This window comes from Cariama cristata, unplaced genomic scaffold (genome assembly GCF_000690535.1).
Source record: "Cariama cristata isolate BGI_N322 unplaced genomic scaffold, ASM69053v1 scaffold9420, whole genome shotgun sequence".
Taxonomy (NCBI): domain Eukaryota; kingdom Metazoa; phylum Chordata; class Aves; order Cariamiformes; family Cariamidae; genus Cariama; species Cariama cristata.
This window is the reverse complement of record NW_009595231.1, coordinates 1-14857: the sequence shown is the minus strand read 5'-3', so window position 1 is coordinate 14857 and position 14857 is coordinate 1. Positions and strand designations below refer to the sequence as shown.

Below are 14857 nucleotides of genomic sequence, written 5' to 3'. Positions count from 1 at the left end.
AAAGTATTTCACTTCACATTTGGTGCAGGCTGTGAGGGTTACTGTGACTCAGCTGACAGGCAGTAGATCATTAAGCCATGCTAACTCTTTTCCAATCATGTATTTGGACCAATAGCTGCAGAGTAAGAGTCTGTGAGAACCTTGGATGCCTGCAGGTACTATGTTGAAAAACCTTCTTGTTAGCCAAATAGAACTGCTGATAGTTTCATGGCTGAAATCTAGAAAAACTCTTTGTCATCGGCCACCTGGTTCCAAACTGTGGAACAGCTCTGTGCCCATGAGCACGTATCCTGAGAGTCTAAGACCAGCTTGGTGTTAGTAGTGTTCCTGCTCCAGCCTGAGACAAATATGTGCCTAGTAACCTGTAGACTTAATTTAACTGGTGTGATTTCCTCTGCATTTTCCAGCAGTGGACAACCAAAGTGCCCCATCTAATTATATTATAAATCAGAAGTGGTGGGATGGAAACACTGTAGGAATCTCAACACATGGATACTCATAAATCCCCGTTTGATGGCGATGGAGGGGGCCAAAGGGGGAGCACAGGGGAAGCTGTTGTAGTGCTTTTAGGACTTCTCATGTTTATGACAACAGGGCGTCCTTATACCCGCTTACCCATGGTTTGGTTTTTTTTTCTCTTCCGTCGGCCTCCAAAATTAAACCTGGCTGCACAATGAACATCGTGAGTCTCCTGCTGCTCGTGTTCAATTTTCAAACAGTAGGAGGAAAGTGCATGGATAACAAATACTCGCTGCATGCCAGGTCCCTTCCAGTTTTGTCTTCCGTTAGCTGGAACGGCAGCCACATGAATTTGACAGAAGCTTTCCAGGCACAGAATAAACGCACAGTTCAGCTTTCCTTACAAGCTAAAAAGTCCAGGTCCTTGTGGCCTCAACTTAGCGTGTGCATTCTACTTATTGCCACTGCAACAGCAAAGGGCAGGCGCTGTGTAGAACTTCTAGGGCAACCTTACTTAGCTCACAGTGACTGAGAGAAAAAAGGGAGTTCTGGAAACAGTTTTTGGATGTACATCTCGGTGTCTCTGTGGGCAATCCCTCAGTGAATCTGACTGTTGTAGTGATGTTTTTTAGCAAGAACTTCTTTACTTCACTGCTACAACACAGACTCTGGAAAAACATTTCTTTTTGGAATAGGTGGGAAGACAGAAACCCATAAGGTGTTTTTAAGACAAATTCAAGTTACAGTTAGAAGACCAGAAGGGTTCCAACGATTAGACTTTTTAAAAAATTTATCTTAAAGATAGAATCTGACTTTTGTTTGTATGTGTGTATTTTCAGTTAATTTTAATTTAAAGATTCAGAGATTCACTTTAAAGCAGCTGTTGTGCTTTGCAAACTGAGCTGTATTTTTGTGCCATAAGACAGAGGCTTCCTGTTTAGTAGCTACAATTCTCTTTCATCTAAATGTTTGAGAAACCTGTATTTTCAGTATTCAGGTATTTTAAGACATGGTTTTTCTCTACCTAAGCTCCTTACAACTTGAGCACTAAAGAGAATATATATTAATGGAAGCGATAGGACTTGCCCTAGTTGCATGGTTTCTGTTCCCTTCTGACTGAGGAGGAGGCTGCTGCTCTTGCAGCAGTGTAAGCACCAAGAAAAAATAGCCAACACAAAAGGGAAAGCACAGTGGATTTGCTCTGTGATAGCCAGGATCTTGCCATTACCTCCTGTTAATTATAGTCTGAACTCTTGCCAAATCGTCATGCCATTTCCACTCAGCCTCAGAGCAGAATGCAAACTGCCTATAAAGAATGCCCTTTCTAGTTCATATTTTTAGAACTGCTTAAAAGGAATTATTACTGTGTCACTGGACTTTAGCACGGGCTTCTTAGTGTGCTCCAGTATTAACCTCTTTCCTCTTCAGCAGTGGCAATGGTGCCAAGTCTTGAATGCTAAGTTCTCACCTGTCACCCTGTAACCTACTGCATCTGGGAATGCTCTGATTTCCGGAAAGAGTTTTGCCATGGAACAAGGAAGGCAGTGCTCCTGTCAGCCTCACCAGACTGAATTAAGTGGTGGAGGGAGCTTGGTTTGTTATGCAGAGTGTGTGTCCAGTATTGGGATTTAAGGAGTAACAGGATAACTGTAATGTAAACTTCCTGCAAGCCAAGCACCCAGATATGGCAAACCCTTTTCACTGAAAGAGGGCTTAATTTATGCTATGTGATGGCAATGCACAGTGTGTCATGTGGAGTTTACTCAGAAATCAGTGTAACACTAGAATTCAAACCCGAGTTCATCTTCCCTGTTCCATCCCAGGTGCCAGCAAGATCGTGAAGTAACATGCTGTGTCTCCTCCTTGCGTTTAGGAGCATTCTGGAAGAGTCTTTCGACTTCAGTTTGACGAGTTCCAGATCGTCAGCAGCTCACATGATGACACCATCCTCATCTGGGATTTTCTGAATGACCCAGCTGCGCAAGCAGAATCTACTCGTTCCCCGTCCAGAACGTACACCTACATCTCAAGATAAATAACACTACATTGTACCTCACACTTGCACAGGTAAAAGAAAATTTTAAAAATAAAATGACGCTCAAAGGTGATGCTGATGTAGTGTGAGCATGCTGCTTGAATAACTAGCTGGGTCTGTCAATATTTCTCATCTTGGTTGAACAGTAATTACAGTGTCCTGTAAAAGAACAGGAATGGTTTTGATACCTTAGAATAGGGACTTTATTTTAGGATTTGTGGCATGTGGTGCCTGTGAGTTCCACTCAAGAACTCCTCCTCCTCTGTCCATCATCATCAATAATTAAATCAGCTATCACTGCTGTCCAGAAGGAAGAAGGTTTTCTGCAGAGCGAGTAGAGCAGCTGCTGCCTAACAAGGGGATGCAGATGGCCTGACCCTGGGCAGTTGTCACCAGGCAGGAGGGTTTTGCCAAGAAGTGTCAGCTTTATTCCCTCCCTCTGAAGTGGTGACCATTCTTCTCACTCTGCAGCAAGCTGATTCAAGAGAACAGTTTGGCTAGGGAAGAAGGCACTGAGGCACAAGCCCAGGCGAATTTAATCGAGATGCATTAATGTGCAAAATCATTTACTGATAGGGCCTAGCTCTCATTCTGTGTAGCATAGCACGGGTGTTAAATTGTTCGTGTTGGAGCCTGGCTGGTTTGCTTGTCACCTTACCCTTTTCTCTTGGCCAGCACAGCGTGGGGAGGACTTAATGTTTTGCGTATTTGGGTCAGTTGTAGAGTGGATTTGATGTATATGAGTGGAGTGGGATAGGATGATTGCCCATTTTGGTGGGTACATGCACAATTACTGTTAGTAACTTGAGAAAAATAGCAGAAGAGCAGACAGGCTCCTGCAAGGGGATGTCCACAGTGACGTTTTCCCATGAAAATGCTCTGTCATGGGGCATATCCTGTCTGTTTGATTGGTAAATGTACAGTGATGCTCCAGAACTGTCAGATCAGCTGTCTTGATTTTCTCAAACATTCTGGTCAATCAGATGTTCTTTTAAATCATTAAAAGATTATAGTATGAATGGGGTTTGTTTGGTTTCTTCTGTTTTTTTTGTTCCCAGGACTCATTTAAGCTGCAGTATTTAAATTATCTGCCAATGCCAGGACAAAAGAACTATCCACGTAACCAATACTTGCTGAAGAGAGAGGCTCTCAGACTTGTTTCTGGAACAAAGTTGGCATGCGGTTGATCTCAGACAGGGTCTACGCGGCTGACTGCTAAAGTGCTGCTATATCAGAAGATGACTTTTATCTTTCATGAACAGTTAACATTTTTAAACCTCCCATCCCTTTCCTCCCTCGTCCCCTTCTTCCTGTTCACTTCTTGTCCCTTTACCCTGTTTGGTTGCCCTCCAAACCCAGTCACAGATGTCCTATGAATATATTTAAGATGTTGCCAGAATGTGTTGCTTTGCTGTTAAGCAGAAGACTTATAGCCACAGTGCATCCTGCTGATAGAGTCACTTCAGGGTGGGTGGGAAGGTGGGTGAGCAGGAGGCTGCTACTCAGACTGAAATCAATATCCATTGCTAGCCCTTTGCAAAAGCATTCAGCTCTGAAGAGCGACAGAAACACTTGTAACAGTCAGACCAGCCCACCAGCCCTGACCTCCCTGCAGCTTTTGGCTGTTCTGGCTGCAGACCTATTTTTTGTGGAGAAAGGACCCTTGAAATTTGACTGTTATGAGCCAAATCCATCTCTTTCCTCTCCTGCCTGCTATGCTAACCCTTTGGAAACTGGATGTGTATTGTAGTCTCCCTTAACATCTGCTTGGCTGGGGAATGCCAGTCAATGAAAAGTTAAACTCTCTTCTGCCAAAGTCCCAAGCATGATGAACTGGGGCTGAGATCCCATCCACCCTCACCCAGGGTGAAATGTTGGCCCAGGGCAGTATTTCACTAGCAAAGGGGATCGTCTGTACCATCTTCCTCCTGATGTTCTCCCTGAAGACAGTGTGTTGCTGATGGCTTATGAATCATTCTGTAAATTGGAGGAAGTTTGAGCCTGGGGTGCAGAGGAAAGATGGACATTGCTCCTTTCCTTCCATTCTGCCTCCCCTCAGAGAGGCTGTAGCTGGGTGCTGGAAGAGAGAGCTGCTTAAAACCTTGTGGAGCTCTCAAGATTGAACCAACCTAGAGTGGAGACACTACACAAACATGGCCATTGTCTGGCCATGACAATAAGGCTTCGCTCACATGAATGAGCAAATGCACAGTCCCGTGGTGGTGACAGATGGGTAAAATGAGTATGGCCACGAGTACAGTCAGTACAGTTAGCAGTGGCTCCAGGCCAGTTCTGCAGCATTTCTGGGGCTGGCCTTGCTAGAAAGCCTTTGGAAGGAGAAGGAGAGCCTTTGGTGTGCTTCTCTAACCTACATGCATGCTGCATTTCAGTTTAGGGACACAGGCTGATTAGTCCCTTTGCTGATAGCTGAGCTGGATCTTTGCTTTCTAGCTGAGACTTTTGCAAATTGCCATTGTTTAGAAGATAAAAATAGCCCTAAAGAGGAGAGACATGAAAAACAATTCTGCATGTCTCTGAACTAAACAGAGAAGTCTGGGGGAAAACAGCTCTTTTTGCAGAGCTGGCAGGAATTGCAGCAGGCCTGCATTTAGATCAGGAAAGACTGCGTCAATCAGTCCCTGATCATTCCAGGTTTGGGCCCAGATCTTCCACTGTAGGTCTTGAAAAACCCCTACTGCTTTCGTTCTCCAGTCCCATGGTAAGAAGTAGGGATCCTTCGTCTCTGGGCTGGAGAGTTTTTAAACAGGCTTTGTTAACACCCTCTAAAGTTAGAACTTGGCAGATGGGGAAATTTTTTTAAGCTATTCTCATCAGCTTCTCTTTGCTAGGGAAGCAGTTGGTTGTTTCTAATTGCTTGGGATGCTCTTTTTCCACCAAGGAAATTTTGCAAGGAGCCAAAGAGCAGTCCAGAGAGCTTAATTCATTTTGGTGACAGCTAAGACAGACAAGAAGGCAATGGAGTTATGGAGGAAGGGAAAGTTGGTGCTTGGGGAGTACCTAGTGCAGTTTCTGAAGCGCACGGGCAGCAGTGTTGAGTGCTTTGCTCCCTGTATTTTCACTGAGCGTAGAGACTACATCAGTTCTAAAGAGCGTCTCAGAGCGTGTGGTGACACTCCTGTTTTCTATCTGAACTATTACTTTGAAAGAGTCAAACAGGTTAATAACTTGACTCTGTTCAGGTGACACTGGCAGTGTGACTTATCCTCTGCAGAGTCTTAAAAGTTCTGAGTCACAATGAGAAGTTCATCGACAACTAATTTTGGCACTACTTTTAAGTCTAGGAAGGCTGTTTTGGATTTCAGGCAACTCTTCATATCAGGCATACTGCAGTCCCAAAGCCAAAATGGCAAGGGAGCAGAGAGAATCAAAGTTTACATCCCAAACTTTGCTGAGTTGAAGTTCTGAGTTTTAATGTTATTTGAACATTGTTCCTCTAAGTTCAGTTATTACAAGGTCTGCAGCATGGTTGCATATCAGCAGGGTTTTATATGACCTTGGCTGCAGATTTAATAGTTTTTTTCCTCAGTTTGGTCATCCTCTTCTTTTACATTTAGGTTATTGTAGAAAACAATGATATGTTACTCCAGCCTCTGAAGGCTGCAGAACTTCCTAATATTTTAATTGCATCTTTGTGGCCAGCACCTACAAGGATGCATTTTATTTTGCTAGTTGAGAGAATTTGCAAGAACTGGAAGACTGGCTGGCCAAACACAGAGACAACACAATTGCAGATTTTCTTTGGTTGTCATAGCCCTGCTGCTCCATGCTGCTATTCTGTAACTTCTAAGCACTGTTGGGTCTTCAAGTGGTACCATAGTTTGAACTCTGCTGTATAGAGCTGTTTAAGGTACATTTAGTGAGCAACAGCTGCAATCCGTTTTCACCAGACTGTAAGAATGGTGTCTTACCCTCAAGAAGGGACTGTGTCTGGGTCCTTCATACAGAACCGCAGAAGGGCGAGGATTCCTACCCCACTCCCGAAGTTGTACAAATTTTCTGGTAGCTAAGAAGGAAACTGAAGTTAACTGATCTAACTTGAACTTGAAACTGCGACAGCCTGACATTTGGGGGTGTTTATTGTGCACCCAGGGAGGAGCAATCTGGTAAGTAGACCTCCCAATGTCAGACGAAAGTGGCTTTTTCAAACTTCCCCCCTCCCTTAGGATGTGTATGCATGTGTGTGTGAGTGTGCAAGAGTGCATGTGAGAGAGAGGATTCAGCATGAACTGGATGGATAATCCCTCGGCCAGATTGGAGTAATTGCGGAGTTTATAATGAAAAGACCTAGAATGTGCCTGCTGAAAGGAGATGAAAAAGGGCTGGAAGTGTCTGTGGGCTTTAAGTGTTGCACATCACTTTGAAATGAAATGAAATACCTCTGCTGCGTAGAGATCGGCACTTGTCCTACAAGTAGGAAGCTCACACTAGCCTTCCCACTTGGACTATGGGATGGAAAGTACTGGAGGTATGGGACATTCAGAGCAGGACAATCCGTTATGGCCACACCATCTCCTGCTTGTGACTCCTTTGCAATAGGGCACAGTTTTGCTGCAAATATTTCTCATCCTCAGATGAGATACAGCTTGTTTTAAAATATGCAAATAGAAAATGGCATGAAGGAATTTGCAGCGAAAAAACTGCTGCAGCTGTCTCCTCTGGAGCAGCTCCCTCTGCTCCCCATTAACATTCAGGGACAGACACATCCCTGTTGGCACGGAAGGATTCAGGTGACAAGTTGAGAAGTCTGTGATCATGGGAAAGATTGAAATGTTTTACTCTTGTTTCTAAACTGGAAGCTGACTTGGACCACCATGCTCTACCTACCCGCCACCTGCTCCTGCTCCAAAGGATCCTTTTTTCATTTTCTTAATTTTTTTTTGAACACTGAAAAAGCTGGAGAGTATCATGTACATTTCTCTGCTCCCAGGTATGTGTTTCATGCTCCTGCCACATGTTCCTTTCTCAGTCTGAGCAGAGCTCCAGGCTTGGTTCTGAGTTTTTTGGCATCCTGGCTCTGATGGGAAGCACATCCCCAGGTTGGGCTCTTTGCCTAACTTTGTTAACTTCCTTTAACACCATTTTAGATCTGCCTTCTGTGACTGATGATTCCTAAATTCGCTTGGAGGAGCAATATTTATGTTTGATAAATCACAAATACTAGCAGCTCTTCCTAGCTAGAGAAGCAGATGAGAAGGAGCAGCCAGCCTTCCTACTGCAGGCTTGCTCTTAATTGTGGGAGGAAAAGGAGGAGAGACAACCCAAGTGGTTGAAAGCTAGGAGGGGGTGCAGGGATGGAGATGGATCTCTACAGAAGTGGGGACAATGCTGAAAATAGATCTCTTAGCTTGTGTGATTGACTCAGAAGAATAGAGGTTTTCTATGAGAACATTAAAAGTAATCAGGAGGTAATCAAGTAAGACCCCCAACTGCTGAATTTGTCAGTTGATGCCCCTTTTAGGTTGCACTGGGGGCATGAGGAGAAAGGGGTGGTCTAAAATACACTTGCCAAGAGAAGAATGAACTTTGCCAGGGTCTCCAAGTGGCATGCATGATGCATCTGACATGCTGAGCCTTGCCCTACTGTTCCTCCCGAAGCAATAAGCAGCAGCTTCTGAGAAGGAGGGGAGAACAGCAAGTGACCCAACTGTCCCCAGAGGAGGCCTCCATATGAAATCCCTTCATCCTCCTGCTGGCAAATCCCTACTGGATTGATTGGCATGGGGGGGCCAAAGTTCTTCTGTCCCCACCTTTAATTCAGAGACTCACAGAAGCAGCAGGTCCCTTGGGTGTGTGCCTTCTCCACAACCCCAACAGCAGGTTGAGAGGAACCGCTGCCTGCTGACTCAAGCATTTGGCTTCCCCTCCTTTCCCCCTCACCCCATTTTTTTTTAAATGAGGTGTAGCCAAACTACCAGCAAATTCCCAAAGCGTCCCACCCAGGGTGAGCCTTGGCACACTGCCAGAATAAATCATCTTGTCTTGTCAGAAAACTCTTCCTGTGACTTTGTGCTTGTTCCCAAAGATCGCTGGGCTTCCACATTTGTTGCCCAGCGGATGTCCAGTAATGTTAAGCTGATATTCTCAAAATCAGAGGGATGCTGATGTACATGGATGTACAACAAGCCCTTTAGATATTGTAGCCAACTCCTAAAAGGTCCCTTTCTTTAATAGCCTATCACCCTAAAAGTTACCTTGATTTCTGCTCAAGGGGGAGCCAAGTGCAGCTGTGGCCAGAAAATCAGCGTGTAATACAAGTCTTCATCTCAGAGCAGTTCTGCTTGTAGCTGTATGATGAATAACAATTTGTTGCCTTTACAGGCAAAGTGCTTTAATCTGCTGGCACTCAAGCACTGCTTTACATCTAAGCAAAGCTCCACGTGCAGGAGGAAAGCAGGCCGGCCTGTCCCAGCCTATTTGAAGTGGCTTTTACAAGGAGCTAGCTGTGAGAATTTGGGGGCAATTCAGTGTGAAAATCTGGAGCTGCTTTTGAGTGTAAAACTTTGCTTTCAGCTGCTTTTACCATGTGAGGCATTGCAGGGCTCAGCCTAGCCACAGTTCTAGCATGGCAGAAAAATAATGTGAACCTCAGCAAAGTGTAACAGATCCCATTTCTCCCAGTCATTTTACATCACTGCGCTTAGGAGAGCTGCATGCTTGCCAGGCCAGCCTATGCTGCATCACTCCTGCCTGCTCAGGCTGAGGTGGGTGTGGAAGTGGGACAGCTGAGAAAGAACATGGTTTCTCCAGAGTTTTTTGTTTGTTACTCTGCTATATTTGTTATCTGGATTCTTAAGTAATGAGTGCTTTGAATTTTGTGATTATGTTACGGTGATGTGTAGTTAATGTACTAATGTTCACTTGAGCTAGGATCATGGTAACAGTGTGTTATTTTTTTTTTAATTGTTCAGAAAATAACTTAAATACAAAGATTAAGCTGTGAATATCTCCTGTTTTCCTTTTGGGGTGAAGGTTCCGTCAAAATACCAAGCCTGTATTTTCCTCGAGCCCCATGTATGTAAGTCACACTTCTGCTACGCGTGCACTGTACCCGACACTTGCAGCGTGAACACCTGGAAGTGCTGCAGCCGTAAGGTGGATGGCTTTGCACCGAGGCCTGGGTAGATGCAGCTTCACAGAGTCTGCGGTAGCCAGTGCCACCTCAGAGCTGCCACTCATTGATGAATGCAGCACAAAAGACTGCTCTGGCAGTCGGAAAAAACACTTATTCCTAAAAGCACAGCGTACTTTTTAATTAACAAACTCTCCATTCATAGCTGATGGCCTCTGGCTGGGGCAAATGAGTCCGCCCTGTAGGCCAGAGAATGGATGTGACCGACACAGAAGAGCTGGAGCCATCCTGCCCATTAAAAAAGTGGGGGGCAGAAGCTATAAAGACTTTGTGTTTTTCTGGGTACTGTTGCAAGATCCTGGTAGGAGAAGCACAAATTTGTTTTATAAGCTAATCAGAATCCTGCTGTTCAATAATGAGTGAGTAATTGACATATCGCAGCACTGCCACGCAGCTCCATGGCTGGGGATGCTGTCATGCTTATGGCTTGCCCGAATTTTAGCACGAGCACCCTTGCCCTCAGAATACCTTTCTCTTTAAAACGCTCCTCAGATAGCTGCCTTGGATCTTTCTGTTTTACTTAACAGCCCCTTTTAAAACAAAGGCCACCGCAGTTTTAAGATCCTGACTCCCGGGGTGGTCAGAAAACAAACAAACCCTTGCGCTCCCGCCGTCTCTCTCCCTGCTGGCTCCATTCTTGAGAGCCAGCGGGGGACTGGAGATTGCGAAGGCTCCTGCTTTTCTGAAGCGCTGGGAGCAGGATTCCTGTCACTTCCAATCCCCGTCTCTCCTTGTGACAGGGTTCCTAGCAGCTGCATGCTTTGTTCGGCAAGGGTTTGGGTTTTTTATGTATATATATTTATATTTACACCACTTTAACCTTTTCTGTTCCCTCTCTGCTCTTTCCTCCCATCCGGTAATAGATTTGGAAGAGGAATTGCAGTGACAGGCTTCATCCATCGTTTTGGATCGGTCTGTAATGAAGGATGCAGCCTGGCTTAAGTAACGTGTGACTGCCAGCACACACAAATGAGAGCCCTTACCTTTCATACGCACAGTCCCAGGTCTCTGTGTGTACCTAAACGACACACATACTACCCAGTCCTACGAGAAACAGGTTCTCCTTGTGGGTTATTTCTAGCTGTTCGTTAGCTAGTCCTTCCCTTTCTTCTTGATGTTTAAAGACAAGGATCAGAGTATTTAGTCCAGATTTCTAGGACTGGGACAGTGCTGTGCTGCAGGGCACGGGCTGGAAAACTTGTCCCGGGAATTCTGGCATCGAATCTGAAAGCTCAAGTACTGAAGAGAGTCTTTGAGAAAGAAAAGCAATCTCAATTGTAAATTTCCACTGGAAAAGAATGAACACCAGACAGCTTATCTTAAATAGATTCAGTGGTTAATTACCCTTTCTGTTTAAAAATGTGTGCCTTATTTCCACTTCAAATGAAGGAGGAAAGTAATGTTTACCATAGCTTCAAATTAACAGCATTTGATCAACCTACAGCTTTAAAATGAAATCTCTTGTTTTGTTTTGGGGTTTTTTATTATATTGTATACACACTTTCAAGAGTATAGTAAGCTAGTTTTTGGAAAGGGGAAATTGTCAGATTTACACCTGCTAGGCTAGAATTAATGTAATTCTCACAAAAAAATGTTTAGGATGAATTCAGCAGTTGGGTGGTGCTGCATCGGGTTGAAGAGGATTAGGATGGCTAGCTCTCAGCGGAGGAGGCAGCGTGGCCAGGGAAACAAAAGCCCGAAGCAGATGGACATGCTCTAGTGCTGCCATTGATTCCTGCGGGCACACTGTCCCCCTGCCCTGGCAGCCCCTGGGGTCTGGGCTGTGCCTGGCTCCGTTTGTTCAAAGGCCATGCATGGGGGGGCACCTGTCAGCACCCAGGAGGGTGTGGAAATGATTCAGCATTTTGCAGGAATAAAGATGCCACTCCTGGACTTGAGAGCCTGGTGCTTGCTCTGTATAGCTGTGCCTGCAGAAGATTTCTTTCTTCCAAGTGCTCAAGTTGCTTCACAACCAAATGTGCACACTGCCCAGGACCCTGTCCCAGGAGGAAAGCACCTGCGCAGCTGGAGGAGAAGACTAGCAGAGGAAAGCAAGATCCAGTTTGTGCTGACTATCCCATGCAAACCTAATGGGCTGCAGCCATCTGAGGTCTCAGCCTGTCCCCTTTGCTGGCTGATCTGTCCTTGGCGAGTATGGCTGAGGATGTCTGATGGACAGGGATGTGATGCCCTTCTAGCAAGCTCCCAGCAGTGCATGTGTGTGAGTACCAACAACTTTGCCCTAAGAGAGCTCAGGCACACATTCATTATATCCCCAAGGGATACTCTTTGTTTTTCATCAGTGTTGCCTTCCCATCCTGAGCTTTGTCTCTGAAATGCTTTGCTGATGTGCACCTGGCAGGTAGAAGCATCTAGAAATCTCCAGACCGACAGGGAGATGGCTGAGCTGTGGGGCTGATCTGCCAGGGACCACTGAAGTTGGATAAGGAATATGACCAGGAAAACCTGGGCTTGAAAAGGTCTCACCTGTACAGGTAAATAGCCTTCCTGCAGCTGGAGAATGGAGTCAGGTGTGCTGTCCAGTGCAACAAGGCAGAGACAGCAGCCTGAGCAGTACTTTCACTAGGGACAGCACCGAGTTTCTTCTGGAGACCACTGTGGTTTGCAGAAACAAGCCCCTGGTTAACATCATGCAACTGATGTGTCCAAAACTCCCTGTCCCATGCCCAAAGCACCCTGCTGACATTCACAAAGGCAGATGAAGGAAGGCTTCTCCTCCAAGGGAGCAGTGAGCCGGGAAGGCTGCTGGACCATCTCCCTTTCTGCAGTGTCAACTCCGAAAGGGCAGTGCTGGCAAACTGCTCTGACCTTTGAAGCTGCGGAGATGTCTGTGAGCAGCTCTGCCTGCTGCACCCATGCTGCCGAGTTCCCTCTCCTCCAGCACGGGGGAAGGGGTCAGTGGCTGCTAAGCAATGCATCTTTTTGCCTCCATTTATTTGAGCTGCTTACTGCTGCCTTGTGGACTTTGTTCTAGTTTGGACTAGAAGGTGCTGTGCAAACACCAAGAGGCAGCACTGAAGACCATGTTCTCTCTGAGGGATTTCCATCTCATTTTGGACACAAGGACTGACTCTCCCAGTGGGTCTTCCCCGCTACCGCATTGCCCAGTCCTGCAGAAATCTTCATACCATTTTTTTTGCGACTGTTTTATGTCTTTGGTGTGGGGTACCGCATGACTGGCTTGTGGCTGTCGGTGCCTAGCCCCCAGAGCTGGGCAGGGAGGCAGGAGGCACCAGGTGCTCTGCCATCGCAGCGGGGCTGGCTCTGTCCTTCCCCTCCACACAAGCTCCTTGGGGCAGAATGGATCCTGCCTCTGCCCACACTGTGGACAGCTGGGCTCTGCTGGGACCCTGCACAGCACCACCCCGTCAGCTCAGGGGAAGCCCTCAGGGGAGCACAGGGCTCCTCCCAAAGGCATCTCTGTCCTCCTGGCCTTGGCAAATGCCATAGCTCTGTGCAGGATGCGTGCCGGTACCGGCTCTTCTTGCTGCTCTGCATCTCCCAATCCTCCCGGGTTTCTTTGCGTGCCCCAGGGACTGTGTGTGTGATACCTCAAGGAGAGGAGACACGTGAGCATCCCGTGGCATGGAGCACTGAGATGGGGACAGCCCCAGTGCTGCGTCTGGGGACCAGGGCAACAGCGAGGCAAGAGTGGGACGAGAGCTCCCAGGAGTGACAGTGGTGGGGGATGAGGGTGGTTTGTGGGCTCACAGCCGCTTTCCCAGCCAAGGGGGTGTTTTAGCCAGAGAGTCCTTGCATGGAGGAAGGGGAGGAACAGAGTTCCCTGAGATGAGCTCCCTTGCAGCTTAGATCGGCAAGTGTTCCTCACTGGCACTTGTCTCCGCCTTTACCGTTTGCCACTGTCACTGAGTCAGGTCACAGGAGTGTCTCCAATTAACCCAGCTCTCTGGTGGCCCTTAATTAGCACCCCAGGCTTTCCTTCTCCTCCTCCCCCAGCACGTGTTTCTCACCTGTACATCTGCTGCTAAACCTCTGCTCCCAGCATCCCAGCCACGACTGGGAACTGGCAGCAGTAACCCAAATTCACCCCAAAATCAAGGCAGCGGCCACCCCCCTGGCTTAGAGCAGCGTCCTGAGGATGTCCCTGCTTGGTCCCTGGCATCGGGCTATGTGGCGGGAAGGGGGCTGTGGCTGTGGGCCCAAGCACTGGGCTTGGGAACAGATAAGGGCTTCAGTGCAGAGGGGCTGGGAAGCTCCAGGAGGATTTTTAGGTGGGTACCTGCTGGGATAGCTCAGGATGGGGGAGAGATGGCTGCCGCTGTTTCCTCCTCTCCCTGTAGCAGAGACCACTGGAGTGGGCACATTTAACCCTCCAGGTGCTGGTCCCAGAGACAAGCCATGTACCTGGATGACCAGAGTGGGAGCATGGCTGTGGGACACAGCATGGCCTGGCTTATCCTGTCCTGGGTTTGCTGCTTTGCCCTTAGCACAGGGCTTGGGGTGAGTCCCAGGGGTGTTGAGGGCTGCTCCGCAGCAATGCAAGTGCTTTGGGCATGGCTGGTACCCACAGGCTGCAGGTCCTCTTCCTGCTGGGTCATCTCGCCCATGGGCATGTCTGATAAATGGATCTTTGTCCTGCTGCTCTGGGAACAAAACAGGACCATCCCCTGAAGGACCGTGGCTCCCTGCATGTCTCCCCCCACTGTGGCTCTGTCACCGAGGTCTCTGCAACCGCCTGTCACATCTGCACAAAGGTAAAGGTGAAAAGAAACTGAGTCTGAGCAAGACATAGGAGCTCTTGAGCAGGTGCCTGCCCTGGGAAAATCTGAATGCCAGCAGGCTGGGAAGGGCTTGTGGCTGGGGGAGAGGACGCGGTGCTTTCGGGGAGAGAGAGAGGGGCTCCTGTGGAGGGAGGAGATTGGAGCTGGAACATCCTCTGTGGGAGGATGAGGTGCCCAGGCTCTCCATCACCCCGGACAGCCCAGCTGGGGTTGGGCACGGCAGGCCCAGAGGTGCCCATGCCCGGGGGGCTCTCCCAGCCCTGCTCCTCTGCCCTCCCGAGGTGGGCCCAGCCACTCGGGGCCTGTCCCTTTTAAGCCCTTGGAGCTGTTGCCAGCCGTGGCTTAGTGGGGTCCCCATCCTTTCAACTGGCTGTTCGGCAAATTAAGAGCTTGCTATTAGGCTGCTAATTAAAGGCACTTCATTAGCAGCAGGGGAGGCAGCTCCTGGCC

At 47.6% G+C, this 14857-nt stretch overlaps 1 protein-coding gene across 1 annotated transcript in view; it reads left to right on the top strand.

The window, feature by feature from the left end:
* The window catches only part of BTRC (beta-transducin repeat containing E3 ubiquitin protein ligase), a 66880-nt gene extending 64328 nt beyond the window's left edge, over positions 1-2552 (top strand). Inside the window, exon 12 of the mRNA XM_009701292.1 lies at positions 2333-2552. Coding sequence (XP_009699594.1) covers positions 2333-2494 — 162 coding nt within the window. The 3' untranslated portion in view covers positions 2495-2552. The remainder of the gene's footprint in view (positions 1-2332) is intronic.
* The last annotated feature ends 12305 nt before the right edge of the window (positions 2553-14857 follow it).